Genomic DNA, 26890 nt, shown 5'->3' on the forward strand with positions numbered 1-26890 from the left:
TTTATGGAGAAAACAAACCAGAGACAAATCATCACATGGGGGAATGAAAGAAAACATCCTTTCCTTGAGTTACTTCTGGGTCAACTTCTGGGAAACAGTATATGAAGCTGAAGTTCTAGAGATGCCTCTCCAAAAAAAGTTGAGCTTGTCAATTGCTCTCTAGCACCTCTTTCTATTTCTTAAGTTTGGTGTGAGGATAAAGTGGAAAGGCATAAGATAATCTCTCATGTTTATCGTCTTAAGGTGCTATGTGTGCAATTTCATTTTCTTTCCTGAAATTCTGTTCCAACGTTGATTCAGCAATTTACAGTGACTTTTCAAATAGAACAAAGGAGAGGTGAGCCTCATGGTGATATATAAGAAAAAAAGTATATTTTATGGAAAATGTTCAGCATGATTTGATTCTTTTTAGGTACCAAATTAAATTAGAAAGTGGATATAAATTGTTAAAACAAATACTGCAAATATTTCTGGTATTTCATACTTAGCAAATTGCATTTAGATTAGAAATCTTGGGAAACGAGTCTTTTGAAAAGATCTGAAATGCTCAACTCTAATTATACAGCCTGGTTTCAAGTTATTATGAACTGTTAATTTCTACAGTGATACTTGTAGATTTAAAATGCTTATGTATTTAATTGATCCAAATACATCTTTATATTTATCTATCTGTATAGGCTCTTCTAGAAAAAGAGAATGAAAAGAAATTGTTACGAGAGGAAATCTTCCAAACAAATGAGAAACTTGCTAATACTTCTCAGAAGCTGGAGTGTCTCCATCAGGAGATGAAAAAACTTGAAATGAGGGAACAGGTAAAACTAAGCAGATTAGTGAAAAATACTCTGAAACCTTCCAAGAATCCAGCTCAAAGCAATATTAGATTTATAGGAACTACTACACCAATGCACAGTGTATGAGGAATAAACAGGGCGAATTAGAAATTCAAGTAAAAGAGGGCAGATACGATATTGTTGCCATTACAGAAACTTGGTGGAATGAAACCGACAAATGGAACATACAGCTAGAAGGATTTAAATTATTTAAAAGAAATAGACCAAATAAAAAAGTAGGTGGAGTTGCACTATATATAAGAAATAATTACCTCTATAGAAATAGAGTACAACAATGATGAGAACTATCTTGAATGCATTTGGGTCAATATTAAAGGTTGGGGGGAAATGACATTGCCGTAGGTCTACAGGGCACTCAACCAAGCAGAGGAAGTAGATAAACTTTTTGCTAGTCAGCTAACTAAGATATGTAGGAAGTACACCACAATAGTAGTGGGGGATTTTAACTACCCTGACGTCAACTGGGAAACAAACTCTGCACCAAGTGGAAGATCCAACAGGTTCCTACTTTTGTATCTCTGTTAGTAGTAAAATTTTCTAACCGCCCACCGGTTGCACAGTAATGGTGATTTATAAAGTAGGGAAGTAACTATAAAATTTATAAACCAGAGTTACAGCAAATCCCTACTGCCCACCATGAAAGCTGTAAAGCCCACTAGTGGGCGGTAGGGACCAGGTTGACTACCACTGCTCTAGAAAGAGTGCAGAGAAGAGCAACAAAGATGATTAGGGGACTAGAGACTAAAACACATGAAGAATGGTTGCAAGAACTGGGTATGTCTAGTTTAATAGAAAGAAGGATTAGGGAGATATTATAGCAGTGTTCCAATATCTCAGGGGTTGCCACAAAGAAGAGGGAATCAAACTATTCTCCAAGGCACCTGAGGGTAGAACAAGAAACAATGGGTGGAAACTAATCAAGGAGAGAAGCAACTTAGAACTGAGGAGAAATTTCCAGATAGTTAAAACAATTAATCAGCTTGCCTCCAGAAGTTGTGAATGCCCCAACACTGGAAGTCTTTAAGAAGATATTGGATAGCCATTTGTCTGAAACGGTATAGGGTTTCCTGCCTAGGCAGGGGGTTGGACTAGAAGACTTCCAAGGTCCCTTCCAACTCTGCCATTGTATTGTTTTCTATTACTCTTTCATATGATACAATACCCTCATTTGTTGTCCTTACTGGATAGAGGTTCCTAGAGATTATGTAAGTGAGGGTTTCCAACCTTGTTCAGGATGGTGGATACATTTGGAATTTGTGAAGTATGTTGCAGATTATCTTGCACAATTGTTGCCCTAGGAAGTGGCTATCAGTTTAAAGTTTAATTGCTAAAAATTGCTTAAAGATATCATTTTACTTCTTACATAGTATCTCGCTCATGTTATTCATTACATAGATATACATATAATTTAATATTCAGATATACAAATTTATATAGGAGAATATAAGGCTGGATGGCACTATTTTTGAAAGTATGCCGTGTTTCCCTGAAAATAAGACAGGGTCTTATTTTCTTTTGACCCCCCCAAAATAAGCACTTGGCCTTATTTTTGGGCAAATAAATAATTCTTATTATTTTTGAGGTGCAGGAGGCAGCGAGCATGGTCACCTCATGGCTGCTGCTGTGTTCCAATATTTTCAGGGAGGGCTTATTTTGGGGGGAGGGCTTAAGCCAAGTGCTTATTTCAGGGTCAAAAGAAAATAAGACCCTGTCTTGCACTCAAAAGCCCAATTGGGCTTATTATCCAGGGAGGTCTTATTTTCAGGGAAACAAGAGTATAGATTTTATATTGTTTTAATTTTTTGATGATTGTATGCTGCTCAGAGCCTACGAGAATGGAGTGACAAAGTAAATCAGTCAATCAATCCATCAATCAATACACTCTTCTGAATGCATAGGCATCCAGGAATATATATTCCTAGATTGTATAAGTATCTAGAAATTTAATGAAAGGTGGTGGTATAGAAACTAATCCCAGATATGCACAGATATAGTTTGAAATGTTAAATCCCAATTCATACATATTTATCTTTTGGCAGAGTAATGTACAACTTCTGGAAGCTGAGCTGAAAGATAGCACAAATACAATGAAAACATTGAAAATAAAGCAGAAGGAGGAAATTAAATCTCTCAAAGAAGAAAGAAATCTCCTACTTAATCAGCGAAACAGTTTACAAAATCAGGTGATTTTGCTTTAACTTATTCTTGCCATGTATTAATATGCAGCCTTTCTGAAATTGTAATGAGAATCTGTGAGTGTGGGCTAAAGCTGAATTGTGTCAACTTTTCCAAAACATTATGGAAAGCTATACAAATAAAAAAAATCAGAACATTTCTACCAGAACTATATATTATTTTAAGAAAAGCCAGATATTTGGGGTTATATAACAAGACTTATTCTGGTATCTAACTTCCTTTCTGCCAAATTTATGTTTTTCCTATTTCTTAATGGTGTAATATCCCATTGCATTGGTGCCATTTCTATTATGATCAGACAAATACTGAAATTTTTAAAAAGCTCAGGCTGATATTAAATTAGTTTATCTTGAGATGTTTAAACCTGCAGCATTATCTCCTCATTTATAGTGAGCCATAATGTACTATCTTTACACTTGTGCATAGTATACCGTACCATTGTGTTGACATTTGTGAAAGCCATATGATTTTTCCCTTTGCTATTTTATTCTCTCTTTTAAGATGCAAGAGTTGGAGCTTCAGCTGCTGACTGCAAAAGATTCTTCCATACTGTTTGACCAAGAGGCTCAGCAGCATTTAAGAGAAAAGCAAGAATTGTCTGAGCGGAAAGAGCTTGAAGTGTCACAACTACAAAAGATACTAGAAGGAGAGAGAAGACAGAGAGAGGAGGTCGTACAGCAGAACATTAAGTGGCAGAGACAGAAGGAAGAGTTGGAACAAAAAAACACAGAACTGACAGCCATGCTGCAAAGCAAGTGGGAGACTGAAAAACACCTAAACAACAAGCTACTAAGAAAGCAAGAAGAGTTAGAGCACCACCAGACCACTCTTCAAGCCTTGGAAAGAAAGCAGAGTCAGTGGGAAAAGGCAGAGCTTCAGAATTCTGAGCTCCAAAGGCAATGGGAAGAGGCAAAATCTCAAGTTAAACTGCTGCAGAATCAGAAAAGGGAGACAGAACTTCAGAACAGAAATTTGCAGCAACAGAAAGAGGAGGTGGAACTGAAGAATGCCAAACTGAAAGCTGTACTCCAAAGGCAGCAGGAGGAGGCAGAGCACGAAAGCGCCCTGCTTCAGAGCCATTGGGAAGAGGCACAAAAACGCTGTTCAGAGTTGCAGAATTGGAAAGAAAAAGTTGAATATCAGAATGCAGAATTTCAGGCCCTTCTTCGTAACAAGGAAGAAGAAATGGAAAATAAGGATATCTGTATGAAGAAAGAACAAAACCAGAATTTGGAGCTTAAGGCAACCTTGGAAAGCCTAGAGCAGGAACGAGCTAGGTAAGCACAAACTACAAAAAAACCGTAAGTGGAAAATAATGATATCGGAGAGAGTTACTTTTTGGTGATTCCCTATAAATATTGTGTTTTTGATTTTGTATTGATTGTGGTTTTTTTAGAATGTACTTGGTGAAAACTTCTCTTAGAGAAAGACAGGATAGATCTTGATTTTATTTCAACAGATTTTTTATATTTCTATTATTTATATTTTTACTTATACTTATATTATTTATATTTAAAAATCAGCCTTTTATAGGTCTTAAAGCTTAGTTTCTATAGTTTGCATTGCCTGACTAATTATTGTATCCTATCAGGAATGTTGCTGCCATATAATGATTGCACTATAGTTTCATGCATCTGTATTTGTTAATGCTGGTATGATCTCCCTTGTTTTTATATTACATTGTTTACATTAAGAGAGATGATCTCTTGGTAGTTTAATTTCATATATTCCCTCAATTATGTGACATGAATAATTTTTGTATGGGTATCTTCTTTTACAGATGCACACTGTGCTTGACACATTTTTGTGTAATTATTATTTTCTGACATATATACTGAAATTTTGCCTTTACATCATCGTTTATAACTGTGTACCATAAAAGAACTAAAACTACATGTTGATAGCATCTAAAAGAAAATTGGGTTTTTTGTTCTTACCGTATTTTTCAGAGTATAAGATGCACTTTTCCCCTCCTAAAAGAAGTGAAAATTTGGGTGCATCTTATATACCGAATGTAGCCCCACCTACCCAGCGACCCCAACCCTTTGGCCTCTGCCTCCCAGCAATTTACCTCCTTGCAGCAAACAAGGAAAAGGGGGGCTTGCGGAGGCATGGCAATCTCTGCAGCCTGAAACACTGATTATCGGGAGGCCTATGCTGAAATTGAAAGTGAAACTTACTGTTTGCTGCATGAGGCAAATTGCTGGGAGGCAGAGGCAGATTTTTTTTGTGCTAATCAGACTGCTGTTTGCTGCAAGGAGGTAATAACTATAAATGCCTGTAGAATTCAAATTATTAGACTTTTTTTTAAAGACTGCTTTATGATTGTTCTAGACAACTTAACAAAATATAGAAGCTTTTTAAAATAAATGCTTGATCTGAAGAGGCCCAGTGCTATTATATCTTCTTTTAAATAGCAGAGAATAATGTATACTTCCAGAAAGCCACATCAATTTTAACAGCATCTGTACAAGTATAGTCTGAAATGTAACGCCACAAACAGTGTATATCGTCTGTTTGCTGTTTATTACAAGGAGGCAGAGGTAGATTTCTTCCCCTTGTTTTTCTCCCCAAAAGCTAGGTGCGTCTTACACTTTGGAGCGTCTTATACTCTGAAAAATACGGTAAAAGTGGTTATCCTACAACTGAAATCATGCTTTTTTTCTAGCTTGATTCTCTCATTGGAGGAGAAGGAGTTCAGACTCAAGAAACTGCAAGAGAGGGACGATGCTCATCAGGATGAAATCACCAAATTGAATAGTGCCCTAAATCAGGCAGAAAAGATCCTTGCGGAGCAGAAACAAGAAGTGCAGGAATTCATTAGCCAGGTATCATCCACAACATTTCCTTTTTATTTTTCTCTTTATTGTCAGTATCTATCTTATCGATGTACAGTAGTATTTTTAGAATAAAACCTACTTTCAGTGTTTTATTTTTTCTAATATGTTGGCCTCTTTCTTGCATTATTTGGAATAACCTGCCTTAATTTTTCCTTTACTTGCGTAAAACTAATATAATAATATGTAATACCCTACAACTAGGCTTTGATTTGCATACAGCCACCCTTCGTACAGCCACCCTTCAAAGTTATATTGCACTGAATGAATGGTGGTTACAAGAGGTTCTCAGAGTTATGGCCATCTCAGTACTCTGTGGCCATGTGATTGCAGTCGGGATGCTTGGAAACTTGTTTGCACTTAGGACTGGTTGCCATACTCATATCACTAATACTTGCAACCTTCCATGCCAGTTTCCCCAGAAAGCCAAAGGAGTAGCCAACAGGGAAGATCACTTGTCAGTGGGGTAAGTTTCCCCCATTTGCACACTCCCCCCCCCCAGCCTCTCTACACTCATGTCCTGTTGGCCACTCATGCATATTGACCTATCCTTTCTGACCCCCATGACACTTCTCATGTACCTCTGTGCATCTTTCCTGTGTCACACAGTGCTTCTCGCACTCTCCCTTGTGCAGTCTTCTTAACCCACATAATGTGTCTTGTGCACTCTTGCATCCCCATGAACCCTCCCCAACCCACATGCACCCCTCACACACATCCTGCCTATGTCCCTCAGTGCCTCTCATACAGCCCCTTATACCATGTGTACCCTCACCCACGGTACAGTACCTCTCATGATCCTCACAAATTTGCACATCCTCTCATACCTTCCTGATTTACATGGCGCCTCTCACACCCTTCCTGACCTTCCCTCATCCATCCACTCTCACTGCCTCCCCCACCTGGCAGCATCCTGGAAGAGTGGCTCTTGCAATTTCCTGCTGCCCCCCCCCCTCCCCGCAGACTTCGATTGTTAGAAGCCGGCAGGAAGTTTCCTCACCTAATGACCAAGGGATTCAATTAAAAACACCAATCAGGACTGCAAGCACTGGTTTCACCAAAGCAATGTAGACACACTTTAGAACTGCATCCCTTAGTGATGGAAATTCAGATCCCAACTGCCGATGTAAATTGAGAACTACCTATATTTGTAATAATATGCAAACCGTATTTTTTTGTCTATTTAATTAACTTTTCCCAGTTTGTCTTTTATTTTGTCTAGGAGGTATTTCTTATCTTAGAGTTATCCTTGTTCCTACTTCCAAGTTTTATTGTTTTCCTCCATAGAAGAACTCACTCAAGCAGATTATGGTACAGAAGGAGGCAACTTTAATAGCTCATGAGGAACAGCTGACTCAAGATCTGGAAGTTTCCCATGCAAATGAGCAACATGCCAAAGACACCATACAAAAGCTGGAGGCCGAAGTGTCTCAGTTACGCTTAAGCTTAAGTAGCACAGAGAGTAGAGCAGAGGCACTGGAATCTGAATGTCAGCGAGTTTGTTCAGTTCATTGGGAGGCTCAAGCTCAGCTGATAAAACTACAGTCAGTACTTCACTACATGCTGTGTAACAGTCCTGAGCCAAAACTTAGAGGGCAAGGAGACCGAGACATTGGGAAGTCATCATTCCTTAATAGAGGTAAGTCTAAGGAGCAAGTGAATGAGCATTATGTCATTTTTAATCAAGTATCACAGTCAGAATTCTAGTGTAATAGAAGTATATTTGAGGGTGTGTGTGTGGGTATTTACCAATGTCTTTTTGTAGCTAACCTTTGTAATTCAGCTTATTACTTAAAATTTGAAGGCAGTCTCAGAAAATAGAGAGAAAACGTAATGCTTATTTTTAAGCATTATGTTTAGTTGCTAAACGTAAGTTGCTAATCAATAACCTTTATAAACTTACATAATTCATGTCAAACTATTGGCTATATAGGATATTTAAGGGTAGAACTCGCTTTTAAAAAAAATGCTGTTTGGAATAAAACACAAGAAAAAAATTGAAGGTTTCTGGGAAATATGTCCTCATTGTATGTGTGTCATTTCAATATTTGTGTGTATGTGTGCCCCTTCATTGTAACTACCTGCAGTTGGCTCGGCAAGATTTCAGAAGTGGCTTGCCATTGCCGCCTTCCTAAAGTTGAGAGTTAGAATGGCACCATTTTTATAGAAGGAAAAATAATTGTAATTCTTAATGTCAATTTTGATCATTATCTGAGACCTATTTGGAACAGCCATTAAAATGAATGATACAGGCTGTTGAATAATAGTGACCTTAACTCCAGGTCAAAACATTTTCTGACTACAATTTCAAATTCTGTTTATTAGGGATATGCAAAACCTTCAAAAGAAGTGCTTCATAACACATGGGAATATGAACAGGGCAAATCTTTGAATAATTAAAAGATCCATTTTTTTCTGCAGACCTATGCAGCTGTGTTAGAAATAGCTTCTGGCAGTCCATGTCTCTACGGGTACCCACAGATACTTCTTTTTTTCTTCAGCAAACATGCAGCTGTTTTAGTATGTCAAAGAGAGATGCTTCGTTTGTACTGTGTGTTGTGAAATATAGGATTAAGAATTTAAGTATTACTTTTATATTGTGTTTGTATTGTATAGTGTCACTATACAATAGTGTTTTTATTATTCATCACACAAGGTCTATTTGTATAAATGGTTGTTGAAAACTTTTTAAACTGAGTAAGTAAAAATCCGAAAAGCAAGCTTGGGATTGCAAAGTAATCAAGCACCAAGGATTCCCCAGTTCAACCCTGAGCTACATATATTCTCCTTTATTGGTAATACAAATAATGTTTGACAAGTGCCCATTTGACTGAAAATTCTGTGGAAAAGTTGTCCTAACACATTTGGAAGCTACTTGGGTGGTGAAAACAATATTTCATGTTGCAAGAAACTGTAGATAGAAAGCAATGCAGACTCAGGTCAGTTTCAGATCTATCACAGTATAGTTGGCTTTTAGAGTTTTATCTAGATTCCCCTTTCTTTCTAATTAATAACCTAACCTGAAGGCACAGTTACCAAACAGGTTTATTTTTTCAGAACAGGATAATTTGAAAGAACTGGCTTTGTCTCAACCTAAGGACAGCTCCACAGAGCTTACAGCGGAGAGAGTAGCAGAAGCACTTCAAAACTTGAGGCAAGATCTCTGGCGGGCTCACCTTCAACTGGTAACTTCCTTTTTGGTTTATGAACGGGGCATCATTCTTTGGGTTGCTTCCTGGCATTTTAAAGAAAATGTTATAAAACTTTTATAAAGTTATTGTGATGCTGCATGTTATCCACCGCAATATTCTTTAAATGTTTTTCTTAAATGAAGAACATGTATAAATAGTTCTTACAGACAGTGTGTGCTTGTCAGTTTCCCATGGGCATCTAACTGGCACCGAGGGACAAACTCATGGACTAGATAATCCTGCATTCTTGTCTCTCCAGTGATTTTCCTTATATGATTAAGTTAAAAAGACATAGAAGTCTCTCACCGGATACTGGTAATCAGAATAAATATTTTAAAACTCTTAAAAGAGTAAAATCAAAATTTAAAAAAAGCATTTAGGAAGTTCATTTAGATTTTATCTAGTTTAGTGCTGTATAAATCTTGACAGTTATCAGGACATATGGCCTTGTATTTGAGAAGCTCAGCAAATTTAATTTATTTAATTTTCAATATATCAAACTTATTTAATATAATGAAAGCCTTTTTACTATACGGTTTATAATTACTTAAGAATTGAAAAAGTTGGAAGTACTGGGTTTTAAAAAATACAATTGAAGGCATAGTTAGTAGTTCAGGTACTTCTTGGGACACAGCAACAGTCATAAATATGAACCAGTTGCAAAGCATGATAATGGAGATGCTGAAAAGGTCGTAACTGTGAAACGGTCATAAGTCACTTTTTCAGTGCTGTTGAAACTTTGAAGGATTGTAAGTCGAGGACTACCTGTTCCCAAATGTGTGTGTATTATAAAACTGAAGAGTTCTTGGATGAGAAGAGAAACATTTTCAAGGAAAAAAACCAAGGAAGTCCAATTGCCAGTTGCTTTGGTTTAAATTAGGTATTTGCCAGTACTTCTACTCCAGTTAGAATTGCACGTGAAGATTATAAAAAGTCAAAGATGTGACAGACAACAATATGGAAGATTTTATGAACAGGCAGGATGAAGAGGGAGGATACAAATTTAATGTAGAATTGTAATGTATAGTTTGTACAATGTAATGTATAATTTGCTGCAAGAAAATTTCTATTAAAAATATTTTTATAAAGCTCTCCCTATCTCAAGCATACCTATAGCATGTGTTGGGTGGGATTTTTTTTGGCAGGATGAAGCAAGGAAGACTTCTGAGAAGTTGAAACAAGAACTTAGTGAGAAGGAAACAGAAAGGATACGCATTAATGCCAAAGCCGAAGAACTGCAAAAGTGGCTGGACCAGTGCCAAGAAGGTAACACAAACTGATAATGCAAAGATGTGATAGTTTCCCTAAGCAAGAGTTGAGAGCTACAGAAGATCTTGGCAAAGCAAGCTCTTTTCATTACACTTGTTATGTCAAGCTTCATAACAAAAACATTCAATTTATAAAGCACTAGTGGGTACCAGAAGGACAGAGACACCATCAAATATAGGAGATTCAAACTATCTTCTCCGATGACTTTTGAGAAAATCAGTTCTTAACAATGGTTTCAATAACAAATCAGCACTTCATTCAGGAGCTATTTTTTCCTACAAAATTTTTATTTATGCTTTCTTTTCTTGTTCCTTGTGTTGTAGCCCACCAGCAGTCAGCAGAGCTGGCAGCAGAATCAAACAGTGAGGAGTTTGGGGAGGAACATGGGCCAGTACTGGGTGTTGAGGAAAGCTCAGACGAGGGCTCTGCATCAGAGGCAGAGAGGGAGTTAGACAGCAGTGAGGCAGAAGAACAACCGGAGCTTGTTTCCAGTGTGGCATGGGCAGAGCTGCCAGAAGACAAGAACAACTAAGAAAGCAGGGTCGACTTAGGAGTAAAGCCGCACTTTGGAGGTGATAGGAAACAAAAGAGGAACAAACGGAAAGTGGGCTTTTGCAGGAAACAATTCGTTCATTCAGTTGGTTCAAGATTGGCAAATTCTGTATGTGCTGCAAACAAGATAAGGTGCATGTGGATAAACATTCCAAACATTCCAAACACAAAGAAGAGGGAGTCAAACTATTCCCCAAGGCACCTGAGGGTAGAACAAGAAGCGATGGGTGGAAACTAGTCAAGGAGAGAAGCAACTTAGAACTGAGGAGAAATTTCCTGACAGTTAGAACAGTTAATCAGTGGAACAGCTTGCCTTCAGAAATTGTGAATGCTCCAACATGGAAGTCTTTAAGAAGATGTTGGATAGCCATTTGTCTGAAACAATATAGGGTTTCCTGCCTAGGCAGGGGGTTGGACTAGAACAGTGGTCCCCAACCCCCGGTCCGCGGACCGGTGCCGGGCCGTGGAGTACCTGGCACCGGGCCGCGCAGCGGCCGGGGGCCATGCAACGGCCGACTCTTCACTCATGCAGCGCCGTCGCCGGAGGGGGGGAGCTGCGCGGAAGCACAGGAGCAAGTGAGGCGAGGAGGAAGAATCCCCCGCTACTATACCACCTCCGCCCCCTCCCCGAGTCAGCCGTCCCCTCAGTGAACGCCTCCGCCTCTTTCTCTTTTCTTGCCTCAGTCGGCTCGCCTGGAAGCGAGGCGAGGAGGGGGTGGACCATGCGCTGGAAGCAGAGCCCTTGGAGGCCCTGGCGGCTTCCCCGGCGATCGTTGCTGGCCGCTCTCTTCTTTTTCTCGCTGTCCTCCTCGGCTCAGTCGTCTCCGAGTTGCCCAGGGAGGGGCGGCGCGCCCAGGACGGAGACGGCGCTTCCCCGCCCAGCCTTGGCTTGTGAGAAGGAACGGCGGGAGAGGTAGAGAGAGAGAGAGAGAGAACGTCGGGCAGCCGAGGGCAGGGGGGGGGTCTTTTGAGGGAGATGGGGGGTGCGCGATTTTGGCAGTCGCCAGATTCAGGCCGCCGCTGCCGCTATTGCAGCGCACGGTGGAAAAGCGGTGGTCTTGCCCACCCCTTCCCTGCCTCCCGCCCGCTCCAGTTGCCACAGCCAGGGGTGGGGGCTCGGTGCCTGAAGTCTCTTGCCTCTCTTCCAAAATTTTGCCAATGGGCATCGGTGAAGCGCGCTCTTTCTCTTCCTCACAAAACACATTTCCTTTCCCCCCATGCGTAGTTATTGGCGATATGGACTCTTGGACTCTTACCCAGCCAGATCAGTATCAAACATTTCCCTGACCTCAGCAGAAGCGAGGTTTTTTCTTCTCCTTTCTCTCCTTAATACTGTATTCTTTTTACATTGCTATCCTCTGGCTTATTTAATTTTGCCCTTGCTCTTTTTATCTTTGACCTTGATTAATTCAGCTATTTATTCCTTAAAATCTACATACAAAATGGAAGGTGGGATATGATTCAGGTGTTGAATTGGGAAGGTGGATTTAAAACAACGCCCCCCCACCCCTGCGTGTGCTCAGCGGGCCACGGTAAAATTATCAAAGGCTGACTGGTCCGCGGCGATAAAAAGGTTGGGGACCACTGGACTAGAAGACTTCCAAGGTCCCTTCCAACTCTGCTACTGTATTGTATTATTCCTCTGAAAGACTGTTTACTAAGCCATGCTGGCTATGAATGAAAGGAATTCACAGTCGTGTAAATAAAAGAGGTTTTGCAGGAACCAAGACTTTGCTTCTTGATTTCTAAGGAAGCCTGAGTCAGAACATCTTGATATCCCGTGCTGAAAATGCATTGATATTTTAAAAATTATTTTGAATAATAAATTAGCTACTAGCACTTTCTAAAGTATCTCCAAATTACTTTCTTGTTTGAAAAGACACTATTATAATGAGGGGATTTGAGAGTTTTTTATTTCTTTTTTTTTCCTTTTAGAAAAATATGTAGTTGAAGGCAGACGCAGCTCCCTAGAGTCTGCCTTAAAGTTAGAAGTCATTGCTTTCAAGGAAGAGAATGTGACTCTATGTGAAAAGGTGACCAGTTTGGAAACGAAACTTGAAAACACAGAGAAACAAAGAAAAGGCTTGGTGGTAAGGATACCAGACATTTTGTAGGCTCAGCTACCTTTGATAAATTGTTGAAAACATTATTTTTTCTAAGGGAGTTACTGGTAATTTTTTTTGATGATGTGATTTTATAATGGGATAGATGGCATATAAATACTTTTTTCGTGTTGTTTATTGTGCCTGTCTTTCTCTTCTAAGTTTTTTTTTACAGCTTTTGCACTTTTGCAAAAGCACATACTTTTTAATAAGTATAAGTATAATCTTTACTGTCATTGTACTTAAATACAACAAAATTAGTTTTAACCTCACTGGTGCAAAATTATAGCAGAAACAAAAAAAGAAAGAAAAAAAAACTAGCATGGAGTGATTGTGGTTGTATTTAAAAGTCTGACAATCCAAGGATAGAAACTATCTTTAAACGTCTTTGTTTGGTTGGCTATACTTTAATGTCTTCTGCCCGATGGTAGAAGTGCAAAGAGACACTGACCAGGGCATGAATCATCTTTGAGTATCTTCCTTACTCTGCTAAAGCAGCGAGATCTGGCGATGTCATGCAGTGGTGTCAGAGGGCAACCAATGGTTTCTTGTGCCGAATTGATCACTCTCTGTAGGGCCTTCCTGTCCGCAGCAGTTAAACCAGTATACCATACTGTAACGCAATATGTGAGGACACTTTCTATGGTGAATCAATAGAAAGAGGTCATCAGCCGTTCCACCTGATTTTTTCACAGGATTCTAAGGAAATGAAGTCTCTGTTGGGCTTATCCAACCAGAGACATGTTGTTTTTCCAGGTGAGATCTTGACTAATCAGCACTCCCAAGAATTTAAAAGAAGAAACCCTCTACACGCAGCCCCCCTCGATATACAATGGGGCAGGCTCCTCTCTCTGCTTTCAGAAATCTAGCACCATCTCCTTTGTCTTACTAGTATTTAGTTGTAAATTATTTCTTGAGCACCATGCAGATACCTTCTGGACTTCTTCCCTGTATGCTGATTCGCCCCCTCCAGTTATGAGACCCAGCACTGTTGTGTCATCTGAAAACTTTATTATGATATTGGATGGATCAGAGGATATGCAGTCATATGTATACAATGAGTACAGGTAGAGGCTAAGCACACAGTCCTGAGGGGAGCCTGTGCTGAGCTTTAGCATGGAAGATGTAAAGGACCCAACCCTTACTGTTTGTGGACAATTCGTCAGGAAGTCTTTGATTCATTCACAAGTGAGGGGAGGGAAAGTCAGGTCAGTCAACTTTTCAATGAGAATTCCTGGTAAGATGGTGTTAAAGGCTGAGCTATAGTCTATAAAAAGCATTCTGATATAATTCCTAGATTTCTCAAGGTGGCTCAGTGCAATATGTAGAGCAGTGGCGATGGCATCCCCTGTCGACCTGTTGCTTCTATAAGCAAAGTGGTGTTGATCAAAATTTGGTATTTGTATTGTATAATTGTATATTGTATAAATTGTATAAAATTTAATATACAAAGCAGTGATTAAAACAGTAACCATTTTCAGGTCCATTTTTTTCTGCTTCTAGCTTGTTCTCTTGTATTAATCTTCAGAGATGGAATAGTTCTTGATAAATTAGAAATATGTCACAATGGACATAAAAATTATTACTCAACTTCTGAATTATTAATAGGATTTTAGGAATCATCAAACAGAATTGCTTGATTCATATGCTTAAGCGTAATTTAAAGATTTTCTCCATCTATAGCTGCCTTCTAGTGAATATTTTGAATAGATAACATGTATATTTGGAAGTGATATATTTTAGCAAACATTTCATTTTTAAAAAATGACAAGCAATTTTGTGCAGGATTTACCATTGAATGAATGCTGCCTCTTTTTGCATTTCAGAATGAGCGGAGCACATTACAAATGACCAAAGAAAAGCTCACACGGGAGTTGGAGCTTCTTCAGGAATCAGTCAAAGTTTCAGAACATCGAGCAAGTGCCCTGGAAAAGATGAATGAATCCCTGGAGCAAGAGCTTCAAACAGCTCTCTCCACTCTCAGAAATAAACAGGAGGAAAGTGAGACTCATCAAAAGAGATTTGTGGCTTTGCAGAAAGAGGTAGAGGTAGGGAGAACACTTCAGGAAATTGTGGATCAGCTCAATGTTACTTTAGAAAAGAGAAATGAAGAAATAAAAGACCAGCTAGAGCAGGTTAAGGATTTAGAGAATCACAGAGAAATGCAAACAGCTGCCTTAGAGCATCTCACTAAAAATCTAGAAAACAGAAGCAAAGAAATTGACTCCCAAAAAATGCAGATTGAAGAAATGACAATACAAGATAAGACACAAAAAGCCAATCTCAGGAAATTAAATCTAGATCTAGAAGAGACCGTTCAGACTTTGAAATTCCAAGAAGAAAAGCTTCAAAAACTACAAGAGTTATCAGAAGGCCAAAAAACAATAATTGAAAGCCTATCTCTGAATTTGGAGGAAAAAATCAAGGAAACTAACATCAAAGAGGAGAAAATTCAGATTATAGAACATAATGAATCAGCACAAATCGGGGCTTTGCTGAAAGATATAGAAGACCTGAAAATAAAGATGAATGAAAAAGATTGGGAACTTGCATCTCAAAAACAGCTACTTCAAGAATGGGAAGAACAAGGGGAAAAGCGTGAGAAAGCTCTTTGTACAAGCCTAGAACATATGAAAGCCATTATTAAGGACAAAGAAAGGGAAATAGATTCCCAGAGGGAACAGATATCAAATTTCCAATGGCTTGAAGCTCAGAAAGAAGAGCATGTCAGTGAGCTTTCTGAGAAGCAGAAGCAAATGACATTGACTTTGACCCAAAGAGAACAAGAGCTCAAGGCAAAAGAAAACCAAATGAAAGAAATGAAAGAAGAAATGGAAATAGAAAGAATGGCTTTTCATGAACATAGAGCAAAGACACAGGCAACTTTGGAGGAAAAGAACAGAGAATTGGAGTTCCAAAGGAAGCATGAAGAAGAAACAAAAAGCCAGATAATAGTCCTACTTGAAGATATCCAGTACAGTTCAGGAATGCTAAAGGAGAGAGATGATAATGCAGAGCTTCCAGATGAACAAATAAACCAACTGAAAAAAACAAAACTACAAGAAACTACTTTTGGTATGCTGGGACAACTCAAAATATTCTTTAAGAGGCGACAAGAAGAAATTGAGTCCCTGAAAAAGCAAAATGAAAAGAATACAGAAGAGAATGTAAGGGTAATAAAAGGATTGCAAGCAGAACTCCAACAAGCAAAACAAGCTTTAAAAAATGGAGAATGGCACATCAAATATTTAAAGAACAACCTCCAGCAAGTTCAACAACAGGAGGCACAGACAAAATTTATCTTGGATAAACTGCATCTTACTAGGTCTTCCCTCCACGACAAAGAAAAGGAAATAAAATCCTTACAAACACGTATCAAGGAACTCTCAAAACAGAAAGAGGAAGTACAGCATACTGTTTTAAGTCTACAGCAGGATCTGGATACGATTAACCGGTTGTATGCAGAGAAAGAAGAAGAACTAGCTAAAAGCAAGGTTATTAAGGAAAAGGACCAGTGCTTGCAATGGCAGAAGGAAAAGATCGAACATTTGGAAAATGAGAAAATAATAAACAAACAAGAATTGAATCATATGATAGCTGTTCTAAAACAGACAGAGAGTGGTGAGATAGAATGGAAGCAGAAGGCCCAGAGGTTGGATTTGACCCTTGCCCGAAGTGAAGAGGCTATGAGAATTTTAAAGGAGGAAATGGCTGTTACACAGAGCATGGTTTCAGAAAGGGACGTGGATAGATTTCATCTCCAGGTAAGCATTTTATCTTAAAATGCATGCAAACTGTTGTAGGTTCAGCATAGTTTATAAGGATGTGAACAGTAAAGTTATATTTAATTTTACTACCATACTTAAATGTTCTGACCCCCACCTTGTTCGTTCAGAAACGAAAGCCAAATAAAGCTTGCAAAGGAATGTTTTTATCAGTCCTGGCTCTTGCTGGCTGCGAGCCCAAAATAAACATAGATAAATTATCTGGCAAAAAGTTAAACAGCAAAACAGGTTTACATAAAGCAAATCACTTATCCAAGTGCTTCTTCTTGATGATTGCAAACAAACAAAGACTTGACTAGGACAGGCATGGAACGGAATGGAACGAACGAACGTACGTTGACTTCTGCCGGCCCACAACACTATCCCCCACTGCAGGGCCCGTCCCCCAGTTCCAACGCTCAGGATGCGGCCCAGAAGTGTGGGTGACGGCCTCCACGGAACACAGTCCAAGACACTGGTGCCCCACCGGGATCCTAGAAATGAAGTCCTGTGCTGCGGGGATCGGGGTCGGCAAGGGCTGTAGTCGTGGCAAATCCCTCCTTGCAGACCTGGCCCATTGGCACTGGACACACGACTCCACGCACTTCCGAACGTCATTTCTTAAGCAGGGCCACCAAAACTTACGGGATACCAAGCATAATGTCCGGAAAAACCCCCAATGTCTTGCTGCAGAAGCACCATGAACTTGAGAGAGCACCTGTCTACAGATGTGCCCTGCGGGAACATAGAGCCAGCCCCGATACTTCAAAAGATCCCCCTCCAAAGTCCACGGGGAAGCCGGTCCTACTTCCGCCTTTCGTCGCTCCACCCATTCGTCACCCTGCTGCGGATCCCGTATCAGAGACTGTATGCTCACGGGATGATAAACTGCAGCGGGTAGAACAGTCCGGGGTGGAAGCGAATCCGCAGGGTCAGAGTTCTTTGATTTCCTAGGCAGGGAATCCGCTCTGGATTCCACACCCAACGAATGCACGCTATATTGTGCGAGCGGGGTATCAAAGCTGCACAAACGTGCCGGTTGTCTGACACAATAGTTCATTGCTGAGGGACGGCCGCAGTCTGCGCAACCCTTCTATTCTTCTTGGGGCAACTCCCCACCAAGTGTCCAGGATCCCCACAGTAGGAACACAACCCCTCAGTACGTCGTCTGTCCATCTGTGGACGTGACACTCGGGGTCTGACAGCACCCAACTCCATGGGCTCCTCCCATTCCACTGCAGTCTTTTGTTGAACTGGCACGCTGGTGGTCTCCTGGAATGCACGGCGAGGCCTCCGTCTCTGCAGCCGGGCGTCTATCTGGAGGCACAAGTGGACCAACGCGTCGAACGTTGGTGGCCTGTCCACCCTCGCCAGTTCATCTTGCAAGGCTTCAGACAACCCGTCTTGGAAAGTGTCCATCAGAACTGGTTCATTCCACGCTGAATCCTGGCTACACAGCCTGAATTCACTCACATAGTCTTGCAATGAACCACTCCCCTGCTGCAGTGACTTAAGACGTCTGGTTGCTGTTTCCCCCTTAATAGGATCCTCAAACATACACTTAAAGTATTGACAAAAACCCTGGAAGTCATCCAACAACGGGCTCGGCTGGGTTAACAAGGGGGTAGCCCAACGGGCAGCTGTGCCTGAGAGCAAACTAATAATAAATCCCACCTTTGTCCGGTCAATGGGAAAGTCCTCCACTCTCAAACTCAGGAACAGCTGTCATTGACCCAGAAACGCTGCAAACATGGCTTGGTTTCCATCAAACTTATCTGGCATAGCCACTGGGCACTTCCTCCTTGGCTATGGGTGGGTTACAGATCTCTGCAGCTGAGAAATTTGATCAGCCAATACTGTTATTTGCTGGGCCAGCCTAGCATTCTCAGTGTAAAGCTGCTCCATAATTATATGAATGGAGGGTTGTCTGGGCAGAAGTCAAACTGTTCTGACCCCCACCTTGTTCGTTCAGAAACGAAAGCCAAATGAAGCTTGCAAAGGAATGTTTTTATCAGTCCCGGCTTTTGCTGGCTGTGAGCTCAAAATAAACATAGATAAATTATCTGGCAAAAAGTTAAACAGCAAAACAGGTTTATATAAAGCAAATCACTTATCCAAGTGCTTCTTCTTGATAATTGCAAACAAACAGAGACTTGACTAGGACAGGAACGGAACAGAATGGAACGAACGAACGTTGACTTCTGCCAGCCCACAACACTTAAATAAGCAAAGAGTTTTGTTTGTTTTCCTGTAGGAACAACTGGATACAGCTTTTAAAACTCTGAAGGAGGCAAGGTTCATTATTGAAACTGTGGTGGGAGTTTCTGATCTGCTTTGCAGTGAAAATGATATACCAGGGGTACAGCATAATGAGGCCGGAAAGGTAAGATAAAAGAACAGATATGAAACATGTGAGATGGCAATGCATCATATAGAAGAGCAAGATATATTCCAATTTTCGTCAGGGTTTTTTGGCACCTTAAAGTATAACTTTATTATACAGTTGCAAGAAAAAGTATGTGAACCCCTTGGGATTATGTGGAGTTTTGCATGAATTGGTCATAAAATGTGCTCTGAACTTCATCTAAGTCACAACAATAAAAAAAACACAGTCTGCTGAAAATAATACTACACAAACATTAGATGTTGCCATGGTTTAATTGCACATAACATGTAAACATTCACAGTGCAGGGAGGAAAAAGTATGTGAACCCTTGGACTTAATAACTGGTTGACCCTCCTTTGGCAGCAATAACCTCAACCAAACGTTTCTTGTAGTTGCAGATCAGACCTGCACAACGATCTGGAGTAATTGTGGACCACTCCTCTTCACAAAACTGTTTCAGTGTAGCAATATTCTTGGGATGTCTGGTGTGAATCGCTCTCTTAAGGTCATGCCACAGCATTTCAATCGGGTTGAGGTCAGGACTCTGACTGGGCCACTCCAGAGGGCGTATTCTGTGCTGTTGAAGCCATTTTTGTGTGACTTACTTGTATGCTTTGGGTCATTGTCCTGTTGCATCACTGCGGAGCTTCAGTTGGCAGAGAGATGGTCGTACGTTTTCCTGCAAAATGTCTTGATAAACTCTGGAATTCATTTTCCCATCAATGACAACAATCCGTCCAGGCCCTGAGGCAGCAAAGCAGCCCCAAACCATGATGCTCCCTCCGCCATGTTTTACAGTGGGGATGAAGTTTTGATGTTGGTGTGCTGTGCCTTTTTTTCTCCACACATAGTATTGTGTGTTTTTCCCAAACAACTCAATTTTGGTTTCATCTGTCCACAGTATATTTTGCCAGTAATGCTGTGGAACATCCAGGTGCTTTTTTGCAAACTTCAAACGTGCTGCAATTTTTTTTTTGGACAGCAATGGCTTCCTCCGTGGTGTCCTCCATGTACTCCATTCTTGTTTAATGTTTTCCTTATTGTAGATGTGTCAACAAAAATGTTAGCATGTGCCAGAGATTTCTATAGGTCTTTAGCTGACACTCTAGGATTCTTCTTTACCTCATGAAGCATTCTGCACTGTGCTCTTGCAGTCAGTTTTACAGGACGACCACACCTAGGGAAAGTAGCGCTAAACCTTCTCCATTTGTAGACAGTCTGTCTTACCGTGGACACATGAACATCAAGGCTTTTGGAGATACTTTTGTAACCCTTTCCAGCTTCATTCAAGTCAACAATTCTTGATCGTTGGTCTTCTGAGAGCTCTTTTCTGCGAGACATGGTTCACATCAGACAGTGCTTCTTGAAACCAGTAAACCCACAACAGGTGTGTGTTTTTAAAGGGCAGAACAGCTGTCAGCAACACATCCAATATCATCACACTGATTGGAGTCAAGGTTGGCTCACTCTGGCTCCAATTAGCTCTTGGCGACGTCATTAGGCTAGGGGCTCACGTACTTTTTCCTCCCTGCACTGTGAATGTTTACATGTTATGTGCAATTAAACCATGGCAACATCTAATGTTTCTGTAGTATTATTTTCAGCAGACTGTGTTTGTCTATTGTGACTTAGATGAAGTTCAGAGCACATTTTATGACCAATTCATGCAAAACTCCATGTAATCCCAAGGGGTTCACATACTTTTTCTTGCAATTGTAATTATGCCTTTTTGCTTCCCATTCTATCAATCATATTATATAATTTTTTAAGGTTAGTCTTGATTTTATTGCAAGTGATTAACAGTTATTCCTGTAGGAACTGAAGCAATTGACATCTCTACCTTAAGCAGTTAATTGCTTGATTCTGAAATTTACAATAGCAACATGTTAAGGTTTCTTCAGAAAAAAGTCATGCCCCATCCATGAGACAAAATTGCCCTCATTTGTGGCTGTCAGACTGCCTCCTATTTTTTTATATATATCCGGACCTTTATATTTTTATTTTGTACTGCATCATTTCTATGTCATGCAGGCTTTGAAAAAAGAGGGAGAGCTGACATGGACGGCTGAAAAACGACTCTTGTATAAGCCTTTACAACTTCTCCAGCAAGCTGTGGTCAGATTGGAGAATGAGAAATATGGTTTAGAAAAGCACAATGCTCAATTGAGAGGTGCATTGCAAGAGGTAAGCTTTTCTTTAAAGGAAAAATAACCAAGATCAGCATTATTTTTCTGTGCAATGTAATCATATCTTAGCCCTCATTATACAGTGATTGGGTAAAATAGTCTTTTGCCCTTTAATGTGTCAAAATTAATCTAAACTCTCATTAAATAACTTCTTATTGAACAACAAATGTGTAAGACAATGCATTCCGTCATTTTTTTAATACAGCGAGTCAACCTTTACTGTGTTCAATATTACAAATAATTGTTCAATAAATATTACAAATACTGTTCAATAAACAACATTATTGAATACTGCATTATTTTCAGTTGGTTGAGGAAGTAATAGATTTTGCATTATATCAATGAATTTTATAGGAGTTCTAAACACAAAGTAAATATGTAAAAACATGGCTGAACCAAAAGAAATAATTATTTGAATGGGAGGATTAAAGCCATGACTTAACCCAACAGAAATTTTGTAGTATGACCAAAAGAAAGCAGTTCACGCAGGACAGCCCAAGTATATCAGTGTGTCAAAAAGGAATGGGCCAAACTAACTCCATACCAATGTTTGGAAGATATCATTAAGGACATTATACACTTGGTTGAAAGAGGGGGCAACTGTTTTTAAACCTGAAGCTTCCCATAGTTTCTTCCAACGATCTGCTTCATATATTTAGTCAACATGCTGTTTTCAGTGTTATTTGTTTAACCAGAATGTTTTTATCTATTAATAGGATATAGATAAAGCTCTATTTTCCTATTGGTCACAGTATTGCAATATCATAAAGGGTTTTCCAACTTATCTCACAGTGTAATTAATAAAATAAAACTTGCTTTTTTTTTTACTTCCTGAATCACTTTGTTTTATTGATTTTATTGGGTAGTCACTATTAAGGTTAAGATAACCTTGTAATTTTTTTTTCTGTGGGCACTCTGGCACACATTAAAAACAAAATCCTGTTGCCTGCTCTCAGAAGTGTACACTTGCATAACACAGATATAGATATGCTATATAAATATGTATATATCGACACCCTAACAAATAAATACATGTAAATATTAATCACTATCCATCTTGAATACAAAGTGAAAAGGGGAGGGTGCTTGAGAGTTCACAAAGTTAATATTATATGGAACAAAACTTTGGCTGAATCTGGATGTCCTGAATATTCCTATACACATTATCTATTTTCAGAAATTTAGGGCTATTCACAATTCAGTATTTTGTGGTTGGATTTCTTTGCCTTATGTTCAGTAATCGATTCAGTATCAGTAGTCAGTTATTAGCCAGTTTTACGTAATTTAGGATAACATTTTTGTTTCTCTTATTGATTGCAGGTGGAACATGAACGAAGAAAACTGAAAAGAAGTCATAAAGACTTTTCTGTAAGTTTTGAATATTCACAAGCTGACTCTGGGTCACAAAAGATTCTCTCCATTTCAAAGGTTTGAACATACATACATACAAAATGTTTATGCCACCCATGTCACCAAAGGCAGCTTGCAATCATTAAATAAAAATGCTACATAAAACAATAAACAGAGATTTTAAATTTTAAATTAGTTAAAATTAAATTGACCAAGATGAAGAGGAAGGAAGCAATGTGGGATTTTATCTAATCCATTGGCCTCCTACAGAATAATATGCCATTATTGGGGTTGCAGGTCAGTTCACAGAGCTATATCTTCAAGCTCTTTTGGAAAGCCAAAAAGGTGGATGCAGATTTCACCTTGGGGAGCACAATGTTCTCCAGGAGCCACAGCTGAAAAGGTTTTTTATCTGGACCCTGCCATCCCAAATTCTTTGATGATGGGATCTGACACATACCCCTTCTGCCAGCGTGGGTGGGGTAGGCTAGTCCCATTGGGGTAAGACAGTTCCTCAGATATCCTTAATCCATGCTATGCAGAGTTTGCATATTTTATTATCAGAAGTTGCACTTAAAACCATCCACTATTTTCTTCCCTTCCCATTATATTTAACTAGGGGGCGCTACGGCTCAGCAGTTAAAAAGCTGACCGCCCGGGTTTGAGGCCCAAGAATCACACAAGAGAGTGAGCTTCCATTACTTGCCCCAGCTCTTGCCCAACTAGCAGTATGAAAGCATGCAAAGGCAAGTAGATAGATACCACTTTGGTGGGAAGGTAACAGTGTTCTGTGTACCTCAGTGTATGCTGGCCACATGACCACATCTGGCTCCCTCAGCTAAGAAATGGATATTGGACAAGGGATACATTTACCTTTAGATTTAAACTAAAGTTTATAATTGTTGGGTTGAACCTGAATAAATGAGAGAAAATTTATATAAATAGTTTTCTTAAATAATAGACTTCTTGAAGGTAAGCATGAGTTTTCTCTTTCCTTTTCCTCTAGAAAGAATCCCAGATTCTCCAAAAGCAACTGGCAGAGTTACAAAAACAGGTGTGTGTTTTATAATTGGAATACACTAGGTCTCGTAGAACTGCTTTTCTTATCTTCCATTGTTGGAGAGCTGCACCTCCTTTGTAACTACATTTTTAAAGATTCACAAAAGTTTTTGTAAGCAACGATCTTAAAAGACAGTTTAAAGTAGACAATCATTTTGGCAACAACAAAACAGAACAGTTTGGGACATTTTGTCCTCAAAATCGTTTTGTACTCTTAATTTTTTTTAAAAAAAATCAAAATATTTTTATCCACGTCATTTGAATAATTCAGTTTTTGCTGTTGAATGCACTGTTTTAAATGCACAATTCATTGTTATAAAACATGTTAATTATTCATCATCAACTCAGTGTTGATTATTAGTGATCACATAACATTTTCTCAGAATTTATTAGTAATATTAGATATTGCAATAGCACTTAGACTTATATACTGCTTCACGGTGCTATATTGCGCCCTCTAAGCGGTTTACAGAGTCAGCATATTACCCTCAATAATCTGGGTCCTCATTTTACCCACCTCGGAAGGATGGAAGGCTGAGTCAACTTTGAGCCGGTGAGAATTGAACTCCTAGGGTAAGCAGGGTATTAGTTTGCAGTACTCCATTCTAATCACTGCACCACCATGGCTTAGATATGTTAAATAATAAATCTTAACAATTTTACTTTATATAAGATACTGTTCCTTGAGTTGAAAACTAGAAATTAAGTTCTTCAGAGAGAAATAATTCATTAGTCTTTGATGTCATTTGTTCTTGTTTTAGGTTGTTGTTCTACAATCACAGCTATCACTGGAACGGAAGCAGAAGCAGAATTATATCATCAGCTGTACTAAAACAAATCAGGAGCTTTCAGATTTGCATCAAGAGCTTGTAAACTCTTTAGCTGTTGTGGCTAGGAAACCTGAGGCAACTGTTTTGGAATCAGAGACTCGCAGGCTTGATGAAACCTTGAATAATAGTTTCACATTTGGAACTGTAGGCTCAGACAGGGTCTTATCTGGAAAACATCTACCAAGCTCAACACCCAAAAGTGTTCATCAGAAGCCCACAAGGTAGCATAAAAGTGGCAAAAGCAAGAAATTACAGAGGCTCCAGCATAAGCAGAGTTTAAGAAGTTGTTGATATGATGGATCCTTTCTCATATGCAGCTCACCTTGATTTCCAGGGTCTCTCTGCCAGTTTTGATCCTTCAGAATATAATTCCAGATTCTTTGGAATCAGTGAAGATCATTTCAGTACAGCTTAAGAAAAAACAAAAGTAGTTGAAAGGCTGAGTATTAAGTGGCTGAAGGTACGCAATGTGAAAATCTTTGGACATAACAAAATTCAAAGCCAGCATATGAGAACTAAATAAAGAAATGACTCTTTGCAACCATTTTTGATAAGAAGAATGGAAGTTCATTCCAGGAAATGAGTCATGAAAAAAACAATACTCATTAAAAAGAATTCTTGCTTTGTTTTGTATAGACACATGGGACAGACATTTTAGTTTAATAATCTTATTTATAGAGCTATCATTTCCTAAACTATTGTACAGCAATTTGGTATAAGATATATCTAGATGGTTTTTATAGTTTTATACTAAACAGTTTTCTTATTTATTATATAATTATAATAAATAATAATCTTATTATAATTTTTCCTTTCTTTGGTCAAATATTTCACATGAAGCTTTTCTGCTTTTTTGAGATTGTGATATATATGTAAATAGATAAAATATATTTTCTACAAGAACTTCTGGAGGCTTATGTTGAATATATAAGACACATTACCATTGTAATTAAAATAGAAAATAAAAATAAGCACCCGGGTAATAAATTTAGTTCTTCAGTTCTCAGGTACCATCTGGAACTACAGTAGTCCCTTTTTACCAACTTCTAGAAGGCAAATACTGTATTGAAAGTACTAAGTTAGAAGTTACAACTAAGAAGTAATGTCTGCAAAACTGACTCCTTTACCTCATAAAATTTAAAGAGATTACCAAAAAATGTTGGGAGTGATGACACACAGATGGGTTGCTACAACATAGAGTTGTTCCTGAAAGTACAGTAGCTATACCAATTCATAATGAAGTTTATGGGTTTAAACCAAGAAGTAAAAACAGGTTCATGACCTAACAGAAAGGAGGGATTATCACTAGCATTTTGGAGAGAAAAAAGATAGCTACTGAAGCCAAAATGCATTTAGGCAGTTTACATATTGAAAATTTATTGATTCCAGAGTGAATTAAGTCCTGAAGAGTTCCAGGAAAAGTCCAGATTTCAAGGGTTCATTTCTGTTTGACCATAGGAACAAAAGCCTGAAAATTTTTCAGCTAAGCTCTTGACTAACTCTAAACAGAATGTCTATGGAGATTCTAAACAGGAGAGGTTTTAGGAATACATAAAGGTGCAAGCATAAATAGATGTTGGCTTGTTAAAAGAAAGATTACATGGCAGGCAATGAAATGGGCGTTGGTTCCTTACCTGATACACCCCTTCTCAGGTCGGTGGAGACATCATCCAGACATGGCTTATCTCGGCCAGTATCCAATATACTGGGTCTACCGATTGATAAGTCACACCCTCCGTGCTGGCTCCTCCTAGCTTAGATGAAGGATTAAAGGTAGACTGCTGTGTCAGAATCTCAAGGTAATAAATGTCATCTCTCCTTGCCAATGAAAAAATATACAGATTAGTCCGAACAAGACATACAGGGTGAGGCTGGATGATGTCTCCACTGACCTGAAAAGGGGTGTATCGGGTAAGGAACCAACACCCCATTCTCAAGTAGGTGGAGACATCATCCAGACATGGGACATACCAAAGCCAATTCTGTCCCACGGGCAGGCTCGGAGTGAGGACTCAGAGTTCTTGGGCGGCCACCACCCTCTGTAATACTCGCCATCCAAAGGTAGCATCTGCAGAAGCAGTCTGTAGTGGCAAATAAATGGAGAAGGAGTAGTCCAGGTGGCCACCCTACATATTTCCTACAATGGGGCCAGGGATGACCAGGCAGCTGAGGTGGCAGTGCTGCAAGTGGAGTGTGCCGTGATTTGGTGTGGAACTGGAAGAGAGAGGCAAGTATGCTCTGGAAATTGCTGAGCAAACCCAACGTCCAATGTCTGTAGAAGAAGCCTTGGACCCCTTCTTACCTCCAGGTTGGAAGT

General features: G+C 39.3%; 1 protein-coding gene across 1 annotated transcript in view; it reads left to right on the forward strand.

Moving 5' to 3' along the window:
* The window catches only part of LOC106549065 (uncharacterized), a 40901-nt gene extending 15506 nt beyond the window's left edge, over positions 1-25395 (forward strand). The window contains exons 20-33 of the mRNA XM_087720268.1: positions 678-812; positions 2891-3034; positions 3549-4324; positions 5716-5875; positions 7172-7523; positions 8942-9069; positions 10221-10341; positions 12832-12986; positions 14825-16762; positions 19017-19145; positions 21180-21332; positions 22655-22702; positions 23691-23738; positions 24505-25395. Of these exons, the coding sequence (XP_087576394.1) occupies positions 678-812; positions 2891-3034; positions 3549-4324; positions 5716-5875; positions 7172-7523; positions 8942-9069; positions 10221-10341; positions 12832-12986; positions 14825-16762; positions 19017-19145; positions 21180-21332; positions 22655-22702; positions 23691-23738; positions 24505-24798 (4581 nt within the window). The 3' untranslated portion in view covers positions 24799-25395. The remainder of the gene's footprint in view (positions 1-677; positions 813-2890; positions 3035-3548; positions 4325-5715; positions 5876-7171; positions 7524-8941; positions 9070-10220; positions 10342-12831; positions 12987-14824; positions 16763-19016; positions 19146-21179; positions 21333-22654; positions 22703-23690; positions 23739-24504) is intronic.
* Positions 25396-26890: the final 1495 nt, after the last annotated feature.

This window comes from Thamnophis sirtalis, unplaced genomic scaffold, assembly GCF_051295495.1.
Source record: "Thamnophis sirtalis isolate CommonGarterSnake01/CBP01778 unplaced genomic scaffold, rThaSir2_p1.2 scaffold_7, whole genome shotgun sequence".
NCBI lineage: Eukaryota > Metazoa > Chordata > Lepidosauria > Squamata > Natricidae > Thamnophis > Thamnophis sirtalis.